Below are 18813 nucleotides of genomic sequence, written 5' to 3'. Positions count from 1 at the left end.
ACATGAAAGCATTTCTTAACATGGGAAAAGAGCATACCATGGCGCCCACTAAGAGCAAATCCGAACAGAGCAGCGAATGGCTGCCTCGCATTCCCGGGCTCTAACCATAGCGGGGGCCAGACGGAAGCGGCCATGTCGTCCGACGCAAATGGACGTCTTCCCATGCCGCCTTGTCTTCTATCGCGGAAGAAACATTTTAGACAAATTCTCAGTAATAAAGTAGCGACATGCTTGCACTATTGCTACAGCGTCATGTCTGTTAGTTTCGCCAATTTGTGTCTCGTAGGTGTTTTTCACAAAGCTGTAATTTTAAGCTAGTTTTTGCTTTTATGCCAGTTTTGCCTTTTACGCCAGTTTAGCTTCTAGTGGGAAATGACAGCATAGTACTTCTTAACAAATTATTCATCACCTATTTTTACACGCTTACTCACAACAGACAGTTCGAAGTGGTTTCCATTTCAACACTCAATAGTAACGCAATTCATCGCTGAATAAAATAGTGTCTTTTAATGACTTTTTTTTAAATGCGGTCGATTTTACACTACTTCAGCTTCACGAAGTGACTACCAAGAGTCATATAATATAACTGGGCCACGTCATATACAGTATTAAACTCGACACTAAATGTGGTTAAAAAATGGCTCTGAGCACTATGAGACTTAACATCTGAGGTCATCAGTCCCCTAAAACTTAAAACTACTTAAACCCAACTAACCTAAGGACATCACTCACATCCTTGCCCGAGGCATGGTTCCGGACTGAAGCGCCTAGAACCGCTCGGTCACCGTGGCTGGCACTAAATGTGGTACCACAATTCTTTAAAAAGACGTGCGGCACTTCTTAACAAATTATGCATCACCTATTTTTACACGCTTACTCATAACAGACAGTTCGAAGTGGTTTCCATTTTAACACTCAATAGTAACGCAATTCATCGCTGAATAAAATAGTGTCTTTTAATGACTTTTTTTTAAATGCGGTCGATTTTACACTACTTCAGCTTCACGAAGTGACTACCAAGAGTCATATAATATAACTGGGCTACGTCATATACAGTATTAAACTCGACAGTAAATGTGGTTCAAAAATGGCTCTGAGCACTATGAGACTTAACATCTGAGGTCATCAGTCCCCTAAAACTTAAAACTACTTAAACCCAACTAACCTAAGGACATCACTCACATCCTTGCCCGAGGCATGGTTCCGGACTGAAGCGCCTAGAACCGCTCGGTCACCGTGGCTGGCACTAAATGTGGTACCACAATTCTTTAAAAAGACGTGCGGCACCTACAGACATTTGACTTTTACCGAACGGCCGCGCCTTAGCATGTAACAACGAGGGGGGGGGGGGGGGGGGCGGTGTAATTTCTTAACGTATATCGTCTCCTGACACAGATAACAGACGTGCCACATACGGCTCTTTTAATCAAGTTGTTTCTCCCTTTTTGGCCACAACCCATCCAATAGTCATCGGCGCCTATTTTAATTGTGTTATAGCCTTTGCCGACCAGCATCCTACGCCTACTAAATGTCCGGAACTCGCTGAGATTTTGACTACTAAAGAACAGTTGGACACATGATGTCATTTTCATCCTACTTCCACGCTGTTTACGCATATCTGTAAAGGCGGTTTGAAGTAGGATTGACAGGACATATGTCGGAATGTGCCCCAAAGAAGACTTACAAAGTGTTGCAGTGCATCCTGTAACTTTGAGTGACCACTGTTCCTTCGCGTATGAAATGAAAGAACTTCACCTTTCTGGAAATTCAGTACAAGTCGTATTGCTGCAGCCGGTCTCCGGGCGTAAGTACGTCTGGTATGGCATCACTGCATACAAGAAACTAGCAGTTACAGCTCCGTCCTCGAGTGCTGAATCGACCTTGCTGAGTCACAGTTGAGGATGGCTTCTAGAAACGGCGCCAGTTTTATCAACAGTGTCTCCAAGATGTCCCTGTAAAATTGATAACACCCTTCGCATCCATCGTGAACAGACGAAAGGGATCCTTTTCCGCAGCTGCCCGCAATGTGACTTGGTCGACTAAATACCGTCAGCCTGTCACCTGAGGCGTGAAACACAACAGGCGTGCAGGAAGCAATTCACAACCATAGTAACGGATGCCGGAGTCCTCCTCTTGGGAATACCACTATTGTAACTCATGTCACGAAGCAGTTCAGCAACCTCTTTCGGCCGACCAAAGATGACAGCGCTGCCATACGCTTCTTGATCGAAGGAACACCATGCGTTATCTTTGATCGCGTTTGCTTTAGGAGAGAAGGTGACGCAGCATATCATCGATACAGTAATCAAAGGATGCTCAAAGGAATGTCTTTAGACACGCATTTTCTTCCCATGGAATTTTATCAGCTCTTCTGGGATATAGTTGGAGACGTGGTGAACGACATAACTCGTGGTACAGCGGTGCCAAAAAAAATATCTAGAAAGCCCAATAGTGTTGATACCCAGCGACGTGTCGTGTTACTAGACGTACGACCCATAAAACTCTTGATCACCGATTATAAACTTCTAGCAAGATGGGTTGCAGAGAAAATGAAGCTCGTCACTGGCAAAATCACCTGTCCACGAAAGTCTTGTAGAGTATCTGCATATAGGGACGCCGTCTCCTACACTGCACTCGACAGGCTCTCTGTGGAAATTTCGTCAACTGATTTCGCAAATGTCTTCGAGTTCATCAGCCACAGCTCTCTACTGCGGTTATGGCTAAATTAGGCTTTGGTTGCAGTTCCTGCAGATCATAAAGAACTTCCTCACAGGAGCAAGGTCTGTGGTGATCATGAATGGCCAGAGAACGAAGCCAATTGCCATGCAATGATCTGTCCAGGAGGGCTGCCCGGTGGCTATTTTATTATTTGTGATTACGACTGACGTCCTGTTGTGAGCCACAGGCCGCACGGTCAGTGGCGTCAGGATACGACACGCCACCCTAAAGCCTGCAGAATACAATGGCGACGTTGTTATTTTCACGGAACAAGCCAATGACATTGTTTTGGTTCGTCAGTAACTCAGTCAGTAAGAATATACCCTGGATGCAGCACTCCATCGCCGTAAAACAGTCCCCTCCCAGTTGGCCACTACGGAATTGACGACAGACGACTTTGGTACCGAGTTGTGGGGAACCACACGATATTGGGACTTGGAGTCACTACATATCCGTAACAAACGCAGGAACGAACGTGTTACTCTGAAGGGTCTTTGCAGAATCCACGCAAGTAGAGAGACTGATCTACATACAAACAAGTGACATTAATCTACTCGTTCAATCCTTCCAAGGCCTGTTAAGTTCTACGTGTACCATAGATTCTCGGCCGTCAAACTCGCAAGTTGTATGTTGGATGTTCTGGAGACACGAGACTTTTAAAGTCAGTGTGGTGACGTATGTCCTGGAGATGTCATCTGGGCGACTAGAACTAATCGACTTCAACTGCAAATGCACGGCACTGCTCGTCAACAACACAGCCACCTTGCAGGCCAGTAGCCCAGATGGATCGAAGGCGGAATCTCTGGCGACTTATCGCCCGCAGTGCGACCAGGCCCCAGTGGCGGTGTTAAGCATCCCGTACCAGCTGCCTTTTCTACGGCAGTAGTTCCTCCTCAGGAATTACGTTTTATGGACTGCCACGGAGAAGCACAAGACCGTTCAACGACCTGGCGTTGGCACGCTCGGGCATCCACAAATCCACAAGCTGCAAAATTCCCTTGCTGCAGGGGACTCGTAACACGTGTGGAAGAATATGTAGCTCATTATCACCCAGTGCTGCTACCAGATGTCTGAGCGCTATGAATAATACATTACTAACAAACCAGATGCTTGTGGAAGGTATGGTGACAATGTCAAAGCAGTATGGAAGTTCACCCAAAGCAAGGTGGTTTTCGTCAACTGATCAACTCCTGCAAATGTGACTGTTAGCAGTGTTATTCTGCCTTTCTTAAGACGAAGCCTAGCACGACAGCGTGGGTCGTCGGCCTCCTGGTTCATCTTGTCACTGACGTTCAAAATCCCGTTGCGCTTTCTTACTTGGTGTATTTTTGGAAACACTTCTTGAAAGTTGAAAGAAAATTGACAAACATCGATAATTGTTTGCCAATTTCTTGTCAGCTGTCATACAGCATGGTTATGAGAAAGCTCTTCGTACTCGGTCTTCCAATCAGCGTTGAAGAATGGAACCCAATAGAATTTATTCTGTACTCTTGTAGCTATGCTAAGAGTGGACCACTTACAGTGCTCTGAAGATGTTTTCAGTTTTGTCGAACGGTTGTTCTTCATTTTACCTGTGACTTTACCGTTTTAATGTTTTATATATTCCAGCGTAGTTTTATTTAAATTCTAATCGTTTCCTAGTTTATCTGCCCAGTATTATGGCTCATTATCGTCAGAGAAGAGTCAACTGTTTCAGTTCTAAATGCAACTAAACCGTTCAGAGTTTCCGAGGAATAATTTTTTTAATTTTAGACGCTATAGCTTTTCATTTTTAAGAAAAAAATATACTTTGATTCCCACAGAAGATAAACCCCTTTCTTCGCGAAAAAGATGACCTCGTTACGTCCATCAGAACTAAATTTTAAAAATGTTTCTTTTCCTTCAATTTTTCCGTGTTTAAGAAAAAAGTTTGTACCAGTCCAGGCTGGAACAAATTTTTGTTTGTCAAGAATTGGTAGGTTATCTATACCAAATTCAGCTAATGTCAAAGAATTCGCAATATGCGACTAATTCCGTAATAAATGGAAAAAGAACGCTCCGCGTGGCCGCGTGGTTTGAGGTGCCATGCACGCATTGCGGGGCCCCTCCTGCCGGAGGTTCGAGTCCTCCCTCGGGCATGGGCGTGTGTATTGTTCTTCCCAGTAATTACTTTAAGTTAGTTTAAGTAGTGTGTAAGTCTAGGGACCGATGACCTCAGCAGTTTGGTCCCTTAGGAATTCACAGACGTTTGAGGGAAAAAGCTTATATTCGCGAATCAACACGGATTTGGAAAACATCACCCAACACGTACACAATTAGGTCTTTCCTCCTGCGAATCATGGATGAAAGGCAACAGGTACATTACAGCTTCCTAGATCTCCAGAAAGGGTTTGACACAGTCCTGCGCACACTTTGACAAAGTCCTAGCATACGAAATACACTCCTGGAAATTGAAATAAGAACACCGTGAATTCATTGTCCCAGGAAGGGGAAACTTTATTGACACATTCCTGGGGTCAGATACATCACATGATCACACTGACAGAACCACAGGCACATAGACACAGGCAACAGAGCATGCACAATGTCGGCACTAGTACAGTGTATATCCACCTTTCGCAGCAATGCAGGATGCTATTCTCCCATGGAGACGATCGTAGAGATGCTGGATGTAGTCCTGTGGAACGGCTTGCCATGCCATTTCCACCTGGCGCCTTAGTTGGACCAGCGTTCGTGCTGGACGTGCACACCGCGTGAGACGACGCTTCATCCAGTCCCAAACATGCTCAATGGGGGATAGATCCGGAGATCTTGCTGGCCAGGGTAGTTGACTTACACCTTCTAGAGCACGTTGGGTGGCACGGGATACATGCGGACGTGCATTGTCCTGTTGGAACAGCAAGTTCCCTTGCCGGTCTAGGAATGGTAGAACGATGGGTTCGATGACGGTTTGGATGTACCGTGCACTATTCAGTGTCCCCTCGACGATCACCAGAGGTGTACGGCCAGTGTAGGAGATCGCTCCCCACACCATGATGCCGGGTGTTGGCCCTGTGTGCCTTGGTCGTATGCAGTCCTGATTGTGGCGCTCACCTGCACGGCGACCAACACGCATACGACCATCATTGGCACCAAGGCAGAAGCGACTTTCATCGCTGAAGACGACACGTCTCCATTCGTCCCTCCATTCACGCCTGTCGCGACACCACTGGAGGCGGGCTGCACGATGTTGGCGCGTGAGCGGAAGACGGCCTAACGGTGTGCGGGACCGTAGCCCAGCTTCATGGAGACGGTTGCGAATGGTCCTCGCCGATAACCCAGGAGCAACAGTGTCCCTAATTTGCTGGGAAGTGGCGGTGCGGTCCCCTACGGCACTGCGTAGGATCCTACGGTCTTGGCGTGCATCCGTGCGTCGCTGCGGTCCGGTCCCAGGTCGACGGGCACGTGCACCTTCCGCCGACCACTGGCGACAACGTCGATGTACTGTGGAGACCTCACGCCCCACGTGTTGAGCAATTCGGCGGTACGTCCACCCGGCCTCCCGCATGCCCACTATACGCTCTCGCTCAAAGTCCGTCAACTGCACATACGGTTCACGTCCACGCTGTCGCGGCATGCTATCAGTGTTAAAGACTGCGATGGAGCTCCGTATGCCACGGCAAACTGGCTGACACTGACGGCGGCGGTGCACAAATGCTGCGCAGCTAGCGCCATTCGACGGCCAACACCGCGGTTCCTGGTGTGTCCGCTGTGCCGTGCGTGTGGTCATTGCTTGTACAGCCTTCTCGCAGTGTCCGGAGCAAGTATGGTGGGTCTGACACACCGGTGTCAATGTGTTCTTTTTTCCATTTCCAGGAGTGTAGGTTTCCAGACATGTGAGTAGCTCCAAGACTTTTCTGGTAATAGAACACAGCAGATAATCTCGGATGGAGGGCATTCATCGGAGAAAAGTAGTGCAATAGGGAGGTGAGACAGGTTCATTCTTCTTCTCTCTATATACAAGTCAGGTGATATATAGAGCGATCAACTATCTACGACTCTTTCCCGAGACGCTGTTGCGTACGAGGAAATATGGTTTTCGAGTGACTTGGATAAAATTTCTATTTAGTCTGATGAATGATAGCTTGCTCTAAGTTTGAGAAAATCTGAATTAATTAAGATAACTAGGAAAAGCAATCCTGTAGTGCTCGAATACAATATTAGTAGCCTAACACAATCACGTCTATTAAACTTCTAGGCGCAATGTTGCAAAGCGACGCGAAATGGAAAGAGCACGTAAGGCCATTTCTAAGGAAGGTGAATGTTAGACTTTGGGTTAGTTCAGCAATAAACGAGACCGCGTACGGATCTTATGTATTCAGCGTAGCTGTAGAATTCCTCATTGTATTTTGTTTCCCATTTTTGAACAGAATTTAATAATTTCCTGATAATAATAATAGTTAATTTCACAATTTCCTTTATTTTTTGGGAAACGTGTGCATTATAACTGATATCTTGACTCTGCATTATTATTCATAAATATTAAAAAATGATCGCGTGTACTTGTATTCAGATTTTGTGTCTTCAGTTACTAAAAACTCCTAGCTATATTTTGAGTCGTACCTCTTGATCTGAGTATTAGAGACAGAGCAGCCAGATACTGTGCCGAGAAAAGAAAACTACACAACAGTTAAAGCAGACCACTACTTACTCATTTAGAGAACGTATTATAAGTTAATGACACAAGAGACTGGGCTCCTCTCTCACAAGGCAGTCTTGTTAATTTGTTCCAGATGCCAGGGAGAGCCTCGGAGCGGTTGACCTAAAACTATTGTGTGGTCTCACACCGTAGCTGACTGGGCGTGGTCAACACCCAGAATTCCTGTGTAGAATGAAAAGAACAAAGCGGAGCAGCTACGACTGTGGGTCTTTGGTTAGCCGTGATTGGTTGTCACTGGACTGTCCAGTGTATGAAAATCTGTTGACAAGATAGAGTCAACAGCTGCACGCCACTCGTGTCAACGGGGTATCGCGTGATGAGACGAATTAAGGTGTCCTGAACGGAATAGCCGCAATTTTCTCAGACTCAGACAAAACAGAGCGGGTTGACTAGAAAACACGTATACGGGGCAGGAGGTTACGACACGTTGTGGAGGAAAAGCTGTTTCAACAACAGGGTACAAACAGTTCTAATTCGTGATACTGTCCTCGGATGCATGGCTGAGTTTAAAAGCGGGCATTGGTACGAAATTATCTCGTCAGTCACGCACATAGTGTAACGGGAAATACTCCAGTCCATGACATTCTTGACTAGCTTTCAAATGTATAAGATTACTGAAGCTAATAACTGGACGTAAAGTGCCATCGGTACCGACATTACAAAGATTCTAGTTTACTTTACAACGCATACTGAGGCCTCTCCAAGGTATGTAAGCAGTCGTCTACACAACATAAAGTGGCAATAATGATTTCTATTTTCTTTTTTCATGCACTCCTATTTCCTACTTCACTCTCTCTTCCTTTTTTTCATTATTAGTATCATTCTATTTCTCTTGTATATCGTCTTGGCTACTAGATATTTTACAATCTTATTTATCTTCTTTAATTTGTTGATTTCTATTTTTGTGTCTCGTAGAATAAGTAACAGTCCGTGTTCGACGCGGAAATCTTGCCAAACACAACTCCCTTTGTTTATTCTCGATAATCACAAGGCTATAGATATCAGTTGTCTCGAGGACACCAAGGATGCTGCGGGCATTTCATACAGTGAAACATCTTGACAGATGAAAAAACGTTGCTGTACCGGAACTCGAAACAGGATAATTGATTTCCAAGGGCAACGCCATTACCAGATGAGGTCGGGCATAGATCGCGACCACATTCTAAGTATTAGTGTGCAGTAATTCACTGCTTTTATCTCTAAAGAACGTCTGCTGCATACCTTGTTGGTATGGGAGGGAGAAGATAAATGCTAATGGCTAAGCCAAGGCGTGTAGTTGTTTTCAAAGTGCAAACTCTCCTCTCCAGCGACATGTACTTCTAATTCTGGTGACATTAACACCAAACCAAATGAAAGGGGTCGCTGGGTAAAATGGATTTTGTAGAATAGTGCACACATCACTGCCCAGAATTCCAGGATGTGTTATTGCATACGCTGTGACAGTCATTCACTAAACATAAAAATACAACTGTACCCAAAACGTTTATTTAATTTGTACACTTCATGTTTACGTTCATGCAGTCGAATTACGAGCAGAAAACATTTGTTAACCACCCCCTTCTATTAAAGAGAGAGATTAAAGACGCTCTCTGGTTGGCTATCTGTATCTCTGCCCAAGGAAACGCGCTAATTAAACAATGTGCAATAGAGTAAACAGTTGCTAATTACTGACCCAGCAAAGGATCCATGGGTGAAGGGTAATGACAAATTCTCGTTAATTATGCAAAGGGATAACTAACTATGGAATATAATTTACAGCCCGACACGGTGGGCGAGCGGTTCCAGGCGCTTCAGTCCGGAATCGCGTGACTGCTATGGTCGCAGGTTCGAATCCTGCCTCTGCCATGGATGTGTGTGATGTCCTTAGATTAGTTAGGTTTAAGTAGTTCTAAGTTTTAGGGGACTAATGACCTCAGATATTAAGTCCCACAGTGCTCAGAGGCATTTTTGTAATTTACAAATAAAATAAATCTCTGACTTTATTAACAACATATGATTTCATTTAAACATTGTCAAATAATTCGGCGATAGCTTCCCCAGATGTCACAAACAGTAATAATAAAACGAAGAATTAAAATTGGAATGACCCATGCTTGGCACAGTTCAGGATAAGGAACATACTATAAATTAACTGACCAAAATCCGCTACTTGACGAAAGTAACTGGTTATGATGCTCGGAACAGAAAAGAAATTAATGTCCTCTGTGCCCGTCTCAGTCACCCATTTGAACCTAACAGTGAAGTTATGGAGGCTAACTAAATTCCACACCACCTATTCTGTCTGTACTACCCTTAAATCTCACCATCACTGAAGTGTGAGTGTTGCAGGCTGTTGGTGGTGCCAATGCCTTGCTAACCTGTATGCGAATAACTGATGGATCGTCCTCAGATGAGGACTGAACAAGAAGTCTACTGGGTGAAGTCTACCCCTGAAGTATTCTGAGCAAAGCGTGTCCCAGCTTTGTTCAGTGCCCGAAATGACTCTGCTCAGACCAAAACCTGAAGCACCTAAAAAGAGCAAAGAACATCTGTTTTTCCAACATTTCCCGTGCCAGAAGTAGCAATCGCTGACCAGAAAAGTTAGTTATGTCGACGCCGCTGAATTTCCACGAACATAGAGAAAATGCGGCCATCCCAATCAAGTGTAGTGATGACTCACTTTGAGAAACTTGCATCTAAAAAATATTACATCACAATGCTCCAGCCAATCCGGATGTTTCAACTTTGGTGTCTTTGGAGCACTGTTTTCTAGCATTGGAACACGAAAGAAGTAAAAAATTGCGCTAGACGCCGAACTAGTGGCTGAATCATGGAACCATTGTTTCTAGGCACTGCCCGTGAATTTTAGAAAGCTTTCGAGATCTGTACCTCTTCTAGAAATTTTCGCTTAAGAGTGGCTCAAAGAAATGCCCATAATGTTTAAGAATCCTCCTTCCACAAGAGAAACGTATTGCTGGTGTCAATAGCAGTAAACGTTTAGCAGAGTTAGCCTGAAAAACAACGACTCTCCGGGGAGGTGGCAGCGCACAGTAGGTAGCTGGTGTGACCCAGCGGCTATCCGTCATACCAGCGGTCGAGCACCCCAGGCTTGGAACTTCCCTACCCGCGAACGCAGCAGGGGTTCGGATGGTTCTTCTACTGAACTGTCTGCTCTGAGGCTGACATAGTTCACTGAAATCATCTGAAACCTTACAATGCACACATGCATGGTATATTTACAACTGCACAGACGAAAGAAGGGAGACACCACCTACACAGTCATTATTTTTGTTACAGTTGAAAATAAATCATGGTTTCTGTAGTCACCTCGATTTCGATTGGATTTGTTTGTAATATAAGTAATTTGCATATCAAGCAGTATGTAATTTGTATATAAAATGCAGGTTATTTGGATACGAACATATCGCCGAATGGAAGGAGATGAAGCCTAGTGGTTCGATGGCTTTCAACATATCAGTCATTGTCTCCGGACAAAATGCAATTTTTTCCAAAAACTGAAGAGAAGGGTGCATGAAGATATTAGAACTTATGAACGGTGTATCGCGGATATGATATTTGAGTTGCGGTGGCAGTCGTTAAAACAAAGGCGTTTATCGCTGCAGCAGGATTTTTTCACGAAATTTTGATCACCAACTTTCCCCTTTGCATACGAAAATATTTTGTTGGTACCTAGCTACATAGGAAGAAATGATAATTGTAATAAAATAAGTAAAATCAGAGCTCACACAAGATTTGTGTGTTCATTTTTTCTCTTGTTGTTCGAGCGTAAAAGGGTAGACAAATACCTTGCAGGTGGCCCGATAAACCGTCTGCCAGGCACTTAATTGTCAATTTCAGAGTAGTCATGTAGATGTAGATACAAAAGAAATCAACCGCCGTCTTCCGCCAAAATTTAATCTTGTAAAATTACGCCTCTCTGCAATAAAAGAAACCTCTATAGCAGTCGCAAAGTGTTTCGCAAGTGCAGATCATTTCTCTCTAATTTCACTGAAAGAAAGCTGAGGCTCTGACATTAACAATAAACTTCCACAGGGAACGTGATAAAGTGGTATGGCTGTGTTAGGTTTCCAAGACTCAAGTACAATTGTGTTATCGTGAACTGATATAAGAAATCTTTTTATTTCTCCTTTTCTGAACTAATAACGTCCGTTGATGTGACTGAAAACGTAATACTGTAGAATATCAATGAATGGAAATGAGGACAGTATAATTTGTGGACTCGATGTGATGGTTCAGATAGCCTATACATTATCCCTTTCATTCTGAATATGGATCTTCCGTCTTCTCTCTTTGGTTGTTATCTACTCTGGAGCTCTCTTGTATTTAATTTTTTCACAGTCAGAGCTGAAAATTATCTCACAGAGCCAGATGTGTGGGTATCTACACAATTTATCGTAGACTCAAGACTACAGTGCTACTTGGCTTACTATAAGTATCGGAAACCACTGTCAGTGGTGGTAGTCAACTTAACTACGTCTAAAGTATCGCAGAAAAAGTAGATAGTTGAACGTCGAACACTGGTGGTATTACCATCCCACAAGATATCAGCTACACAACTGTTACGTAATCAGACGGATTTGTGGTGTATAGGATAAGTAAACAAGGAAGTGCGACCGACATTTTCGGCAGCAGAGATTGAGTCAGATGGCACATGTTAATACTATACCGTTACGTGTGTTTCAGAGCAAGAAGAACAACTACGGCGTGGCCCTCACCTGGAGGGACCTGTCGGTGTACGTCATGAAGAAGAAGACAAGGGTCTTCTTGTCCTCATCACAGACTTACACTCGAATCATCAATAATGGTACGTAATTCCATGTATTGGCTTCTTCATTTTATGTACTCTATAACTCTGAAAGTTCGCCATACTGAGCTCACTAAAATTCTACATTTAATTTTTCGGCACAAGTACAATCCATGGTAACTCTACCACTACGTACTTGTTTTGCGGATTTCTCCGTTGAGACTTACGTCGACCTTTGATGGAACTTTATTGCAGACCAACGAAGCAACCACCTAGAATTTTTTTGTCTGCCACCGTGGTCCCTGACCCTACCAAAGGATGAACGTGGGCTCCTACGCCAGTGAATTCCTTCCTTGAGTGGTCGGTAGCGAAACGATCAAATGATTTCCATGGATTAAGTTGGTGATTTCGATGGATTAAGTTGGTGAGGTACATGAAGAAAATGCAGTGGCTCTAGATTCGAAAGCTAATGTTGACGCTAGGAAGGCAAAAGCACTGAATACTTGCTCCAACAATATTGCCAACTTGCGACGGCCTGGATTGAGAATAATGAAGGAGCTCCTCAGTAGACCAGTTTCCTACATGAACTCTGCACTTATTGGTAGAAGAATGGACAGCTGGATTGATTTTTCCCTGGCCTCGACGAACTGTGATAAAGAAATGTAGTTAGCTTTTCTATTACTACAACGTTCGATAGAAAATCGTGAAGAAATTGTTAGAAAATCCTAAAATTTCACTCAGACATGACTGGTTATATTAGCACACCACTAAAAATACCATTTTGTATCCTATTATGCTGTTACAAGGAAAACTGAATGAATCGTGAAGTCACAACCATCATCATGGAAGCGTTTAGTTCCCGCCCCTATATTCGATATAATTTTGTTGTTCACCAGTACTGATTGCCGTAGGGGACTGAGGTCAGTTGCCTTATCCCACACGTTTTCTGTCGCCGCAGTGTCAGTGAAATGTGAGTCAAAGAAGAACTTGCATGCTCTGTACATTGAAGGACGCTTCCACATTCTGAATAAAAAGTGACTGATCGATGTTATGTTAAAACATACGGCCCTAATTGCTGAAGAGAGACAGACAGTGAACTCTCAACCAAAACCACAGCATAAGTTTACCAATGTAGTGATGTTGTTATCAAATGTTTTGTTGCAGTAGTTGCTGTCTGAAACATCAGAGGTTCACGTCACATGGAACCGACGACTATATGCCATGCAAATTGAACCCTAGTCTCTGCTATTCCTCCAGTAAAATGCTTGAAAGTGTACACAGAAGTGTAACTTTAATGTGATGCCTAGTATGACGCCGGAGAAAAGAGGGAGTTAAGTGACAGAGTGGGGCATACGCAGCGATTTGCTGTTACGAGGAGTTGTACTCATGTCCTGGTTGCAGGGTGTCACAGCGTGTTGCGGGATCTGCGGTTCCGTGTGCTCTTACTCCCAGTGAACTGTCAACCAAAACCACAACAGAAGTTTACCAATGTAGCAGGAGCGGTAATTTTTTTAATGTGAGGAGACACAGCTATATGGAATTGTCTGAATTACCAGTATCTCGTCTCTTACTTTCTTAACTTCACAGAAGCTCTCCTGTGAACCTTGCAGAACTAGCACTCCTGGAAGAAAGAATATTGCGGAGACCTGGCTTAGCCCCAGCCTAGGGGATGTTTCCAGAGTGAGCTTTTCACTCTGCACCGGAGTGTGCGCTGATATGAAACATCTTGGCAGATTAAAACTAAGTGCTGGACTGAGACTCGAACTCGGGACCTTTGCCTTTCAGGGGCAGGTGCTCTACCATCTGAGCTACCCAAGCACGATTCACGCCCAGTCCTAGCTGGAGAAAGTAAGGCTGTGAGGACGGGGCCTGAGTCGTGCTGGAGTAACTCTGATGGTAGAGCACTTTCCCGCGAAAGGCAAAGGTCTCGATTTCGAGTCTCGGTCCGGCACATAGTTTTAATCTGCCAGGAACTTTCGTATCAGCACACACTCCGCTGCAGACTGAAAATCTCATTCTTGAAAAGAAAGTTAGCGGATGAGAATATATTTGACGCTATAGCTGTATCAGCTTACTTATCAATATAAAGTAGCCCCTCTGGTCTCTGTGCGTACACTGATTCTATTCGAAAGCGTCTTAAAACCACTGCAGCCTCTCCTGAGGCAATCTGGCCCACAGCTGTTTTAACTGGATATTGATACACAGGATAATGGCACTGGGTTGCAGCTTACGCCCGAACTGGTTTTACAAGTTTTACGTGTGATCTGGTCTTCTTGCTGGCTACAGAAGCGTCTCATCATCACACAAACAGTTCATAGATACACGAGCCATGTATGGACGAGATTGTCCTGCTAAAAATGTCCACAGGATACTTTTGGATGGGAGGTGAAACATAGGGACGCAGAATGTCCATAACGTCTCGTTGTGCCGTTAGAGGTCCCTCAGTCAACACCAGCCTTATCTTAAAGTCACACCTTATGGCTCCTCACGCTCGGACGCCAGACGTCCTCCTTGGGACACCCTCATACTAGTGTTGTAAGCGACTATGAAAAATAATTCCTTTGTCCGGCTGCTGTTAGTTTCCGACCGATTGTGCAAGACGATGCAGAATGTTACAGGAAGCCCATTGCGTGTTGTCGGATGGCAAGCGCACTTGTGAAAGGGTTATAACGAGCGTTGTGCAGAATACGGTGATTCTCGCTTGTGGTGGTGCCACGTGGTTTACTGGAAACGTGACGACGAGTACCGTTGCCTTCACGTTTCCATGCAGTTAAAACAGTGCGACTGTCACATCCGAGTGCCCCACAACTCAGGATGTTGCACGATTCGACCAGCCGGAAAACGGAGATACACAGTGAGGTCCGTTTCAAACTCTGCTAGGTGCTGGTAACATGTGTACGGGGCATCGCTGCGTCCTTCACAGTGACCACTCACCACGCACTGTAGGTACCCTACCAGGTCTGGTGGCAGCACTAAAGGCAAGCAACACTAATGCATTCTGATGCCCGTCCTACCTGTTACGAAGAATTGCAGCTACAATCATTTAAATAACCGTCAATAGCGTGTTCGAAGATCATTGACATATGACCTCGTCTTCTGGGTGCTTCTATTTTTTTTTGTCAGACAATGTATGGGGCGCTGTGCCTTGCACAGAAGTAAACAAATAATGAAATCTGAAACCCTCAGCTTCCAAGCTAGATAGACCTCCGACTACGCTGAACATTAGTCACCACTAACTAGATTCAGTCTTTCAAACGAAATCATTGATAATATTACAACACAGACAGTGAAAAGTGTTCGAAAGACTCGCCACTCGCCGAAGGCCTACTAGAGTGGCGGATGCCTATAAAACTGCCGGTATCCTTTAACTGATTATCCCACCGATTAATGTTATTTCTGTGTAGTGGGTCTTCGTCTTACATTTGACTATATTCACTTTGAACGTTGGTCATGGGTTCGAATTAAACAAGCCACAGAACATGCTGAACATTCCTTTGTACTGTCGAGGTCTCGACTGACGTGCCCTGGTGGAATGCTGCCACATGGTTCGCACCACTGCATCACCACCTGCTCGCGCACACTATCGAACATCACACTACAGAAATGCTTTGCGATACTGACTAGTGTAGCGCAAGTTTCAGCCTGTCATTTCGTTTATGTTAGCCAGAAGGAGAGTTTACAACTGCATCATGACTTAACTGATGCACTGTATATACATCCGTAACGCCTTTCAGCGGAAAAAACAGGAAATGAAAAAAGGACCATCCACGTAACGAGAATAATTCGAACCTTTTGTAACCAAAATCAAGACACAAAGTGTGCAAATGGATGTCGTCAACCTGTCAAGGAGATGCACTGCCAACAACTGATCTGTACCGTTAAGAAGCGCCCACTTTGTAAAATTCAGCAGCGAATTACATGGGTGCAGCCGATTTTTGTTATGTATTGTAATTACAAATGGTGGTCAACTGGAGTTTCGCCATTGTTTTTCTCGAGAGGACAGTAATCTGCATGTTGTGTTTTGCTTTTGACAGTGACGGGAGCCGTGCTACCTGGATCACTGGTGGCGCTTATTGGAGGCAGCGGCGCTGGGAAAAGTACCCTGCTGGCGGCCCTCGCACATCGATCCCCTGGTGAGTCCAGCTGCCACCGAGTGCCACTCAACAGTGCACGTAGAGGTCTTCCAGTGTGTGCTTCCTCTCCAGTGACTACATCATAGTATCAGGCTTAACTACAACCTTACGAGTACTGCCATCACTCTCTCACTGAAGCGAGGACACCATCCTCCTGGTAAGGGTACCCCTGCATCACTGTGTCATGCTGGTGAGTAGACCACCACCTGCGTAGTGGGAACCAAAAATACAATATACGCCTCTGGGGCTAGTGAACTCGATAAAACCTACCTGTTGAACCACTTCCCAATTACAGTTGTGTCTCGCTTAACTGAATCTAAGAAACTCTCCCGGGTAAACCATAGCCACAACATGTAGCACGCTAAGTACACGTGGCACGCTAACTACATAGAACATTTTTGTGCATTACACTGCCACTGCAACTGCATATATATGTCAGGCTAGGCATTTACTAAAGTCTCTTGATGCATTGCAAAATGGCAGTATGATCCTGTTGTAGCCGTAATGGAAGTATTATATACAGAGTGTCCCAATAATGCCGCGACAAACTTTGAGGGGCTGTAGAGAATGTCTTGAGGTACAAATGGAGAATGGGAGCCCGTGTCTGGAAACGTCATCCAACGATGCTACAGAGTATCGAAATCATAGTGGCTGGTGATTAGGTCACCTCCTCGGCACCAAATGTGCTTTTGTACGGTGACAGACCAGAGACGGGACACCTCGCCACGTTGTATGTTATTAAATGGTCGCGACTGATGGCCACGAAGATGGAGTTAGTTGCTCTGTAGACAGGCCTTGTCTTTCACGAATGTGATGATCTATTACCGTGAAGCATGACGGTTTCGGACATGGGCTTCCAGCAGCAGTTTTTTTCCTTCTGTATACCAAAACCACTGGAGGTTTTGGAGGGTATCAGGTGAAAAATAAACTGCACATGGAAATCACTGCCGGCTGGAGTGGCCGAGCGATTCTAGGCACTTCAGTCTGGAATCGCGCGACCGCTATGGTCGCAGGTTTGAATCCTGCCTTGGGCATGGATGTGTGTGATATCCTTATGTTAGATAGGTTTAAGTAGTTCTAAGTTCTAGGGGTCCGATGACCTCAGATGTTAAATCCCAATGTGCTCAGAGCCGTTTGAACCATTTTTGGAAATCAGTGTCCGAAACCGTCTTCCACAGAGGCAACAAAGCATCGCATTCATAGGAGACAACGCCTTTCTGTGTATCACCTAGCGCCATCTTATCCAGTGGCGATCGTAGCGATCAGTGACAATCAATGAATAACATATAACATTGCCTAAGGTCTGTCAGCAAACAAAGGCACATTTGTTGCCGAACAGGTGATCTTGTGACAGGCGCCGGAGCACATAACTTCCAGCCTGTGTAGCGTCTTTGGAGGCTTCCGGTCACAGTTTACTATTCACTACATGTTCCCCAAGACACCTGCTACAATCCCTCGAAGTTTGTCGCAACACTTCTGGGACACCCGGTATATGTCTCACACAAGTGGGAGAAAAACACTTTCCTAATGTTAATGGTTGTTGTATTCGTGGTGCCAGTATAACACTTTTTCATAAATGTCAACACCAGTCACACGCAAGTGACGCCACCGTCCATTAAGGGTGAATATTGATGAAACTAACAAGCTGCAGGGACGGATTCCTAACTGCAAATGGGGGAAAATAAGTTGTATGAACATGTGCCCGGAAACGGCCAGTCTGCGTGCAACAACAACAAAGCATCGCGAACACAGTGCAGAGCTGCATCACACCCACGTCACAACAGATGTTCAAACTAGTCTCCAAGTGATTGCAAGTGATAGGAATGGTAGCGGTTATCGTGCAGGATGTACATAATCGTAATTCGGCTTACATCGTGTCGGCGGGCGACTTACCTGGAACTTGTATTAGGGTTCGTCTCAACATCCTGTGGAAACGGGTTCTCCTCTCAGTTTGGTGTACGCACCATCCGCTGCCTAACCTGCACTTCCGTCTTTCTGAAAGGTCCCATGACACAGAAACGCCCAAAAAGAGCTTGCAATGTGGTTTGATGTGGTGAGTGTCTATGAGAGTAGCTTTTGGTATATCCGTTCTACCTCTTTACCATTTCTGTCCGCTGTGCTGTACACAGACACCACTTCGGCTTGTTCCGGACACGAATACCTGACGATTCTGCTGCTTACAGCACACTAGGTCAATCAAACAGTCTGCAACACATAAGGAACGCACGGAAAGTGGTCAGTGGAACTTTCGTTCGTCAGCGCCATCTACCGTGGAAGCGCTGCATTTCCGGAGACATATTCATAGGACCCTTTTACCCCCATTTCCTGTCAGGAATCCGTTCCTGAAGTTTGTCGGTTTTATTAAAGTTCACTCTGTATGGTGTGTTTTCCACAGCTTGTTCATCTTTCTGCCACTACTCTCTTGAGGCGATATAGTAGTGCATGTGTATTCTAAATAACTTTGCAAAGTTCCTTCGAAAACGTGTGCACGCAAGTGACTTTCAAGTAAAATGTCTCACCTGTTCAGGAATATACATAAT

The 18813-nt window shown here is 44.8% G+C and overlaps 1 protein-coding gene across 1 annotated transcript in view; it reads left to right on the top strand.

Annotated features, from left to right (window-relative positions):
* Positions 1–18813, top strand: part of LOC126354789 (protein scarlet-like) — a 344992-nt gene that overhangs the window by 183048 nt on the left and 143131 nt on the right. Inside the window, exons 2-3 of the mRNA XM_050004699.1 lie at positions 12080–12200; positions 16175–16273. Coding sequence (XP_049860656.1) covers positions 12080–12200; positions 16175–16273 — 220 coding nt within the window. The remainder of the gene's footprint in view (positions 1–12079; positions 12201–16174; positions 16274–18813) is intronic.

The sequence above is a fragment of the Schistocerca gregaria genome, chromosome 3 (genome assembly GCF_023897955.1).
Source record: "Schistocerca gregaria isolate iqSchGreg1 chromosome 3, iqSchGreg1.2, whole genome shotgun sequence".
Classification (NCBI taxonomy): domain Eukaryota; kingdom Metazoa; phylum Arthropoda; class Insecta; order Orthoptera; family Acrididae; genus Schistocerca; species Schistocerca gregaria.
The sequence above is the reverse complement of the archived record's forward strand: the minus strand, read 5'-3'. Positions and strand labels throughout refer to the sequence as shown.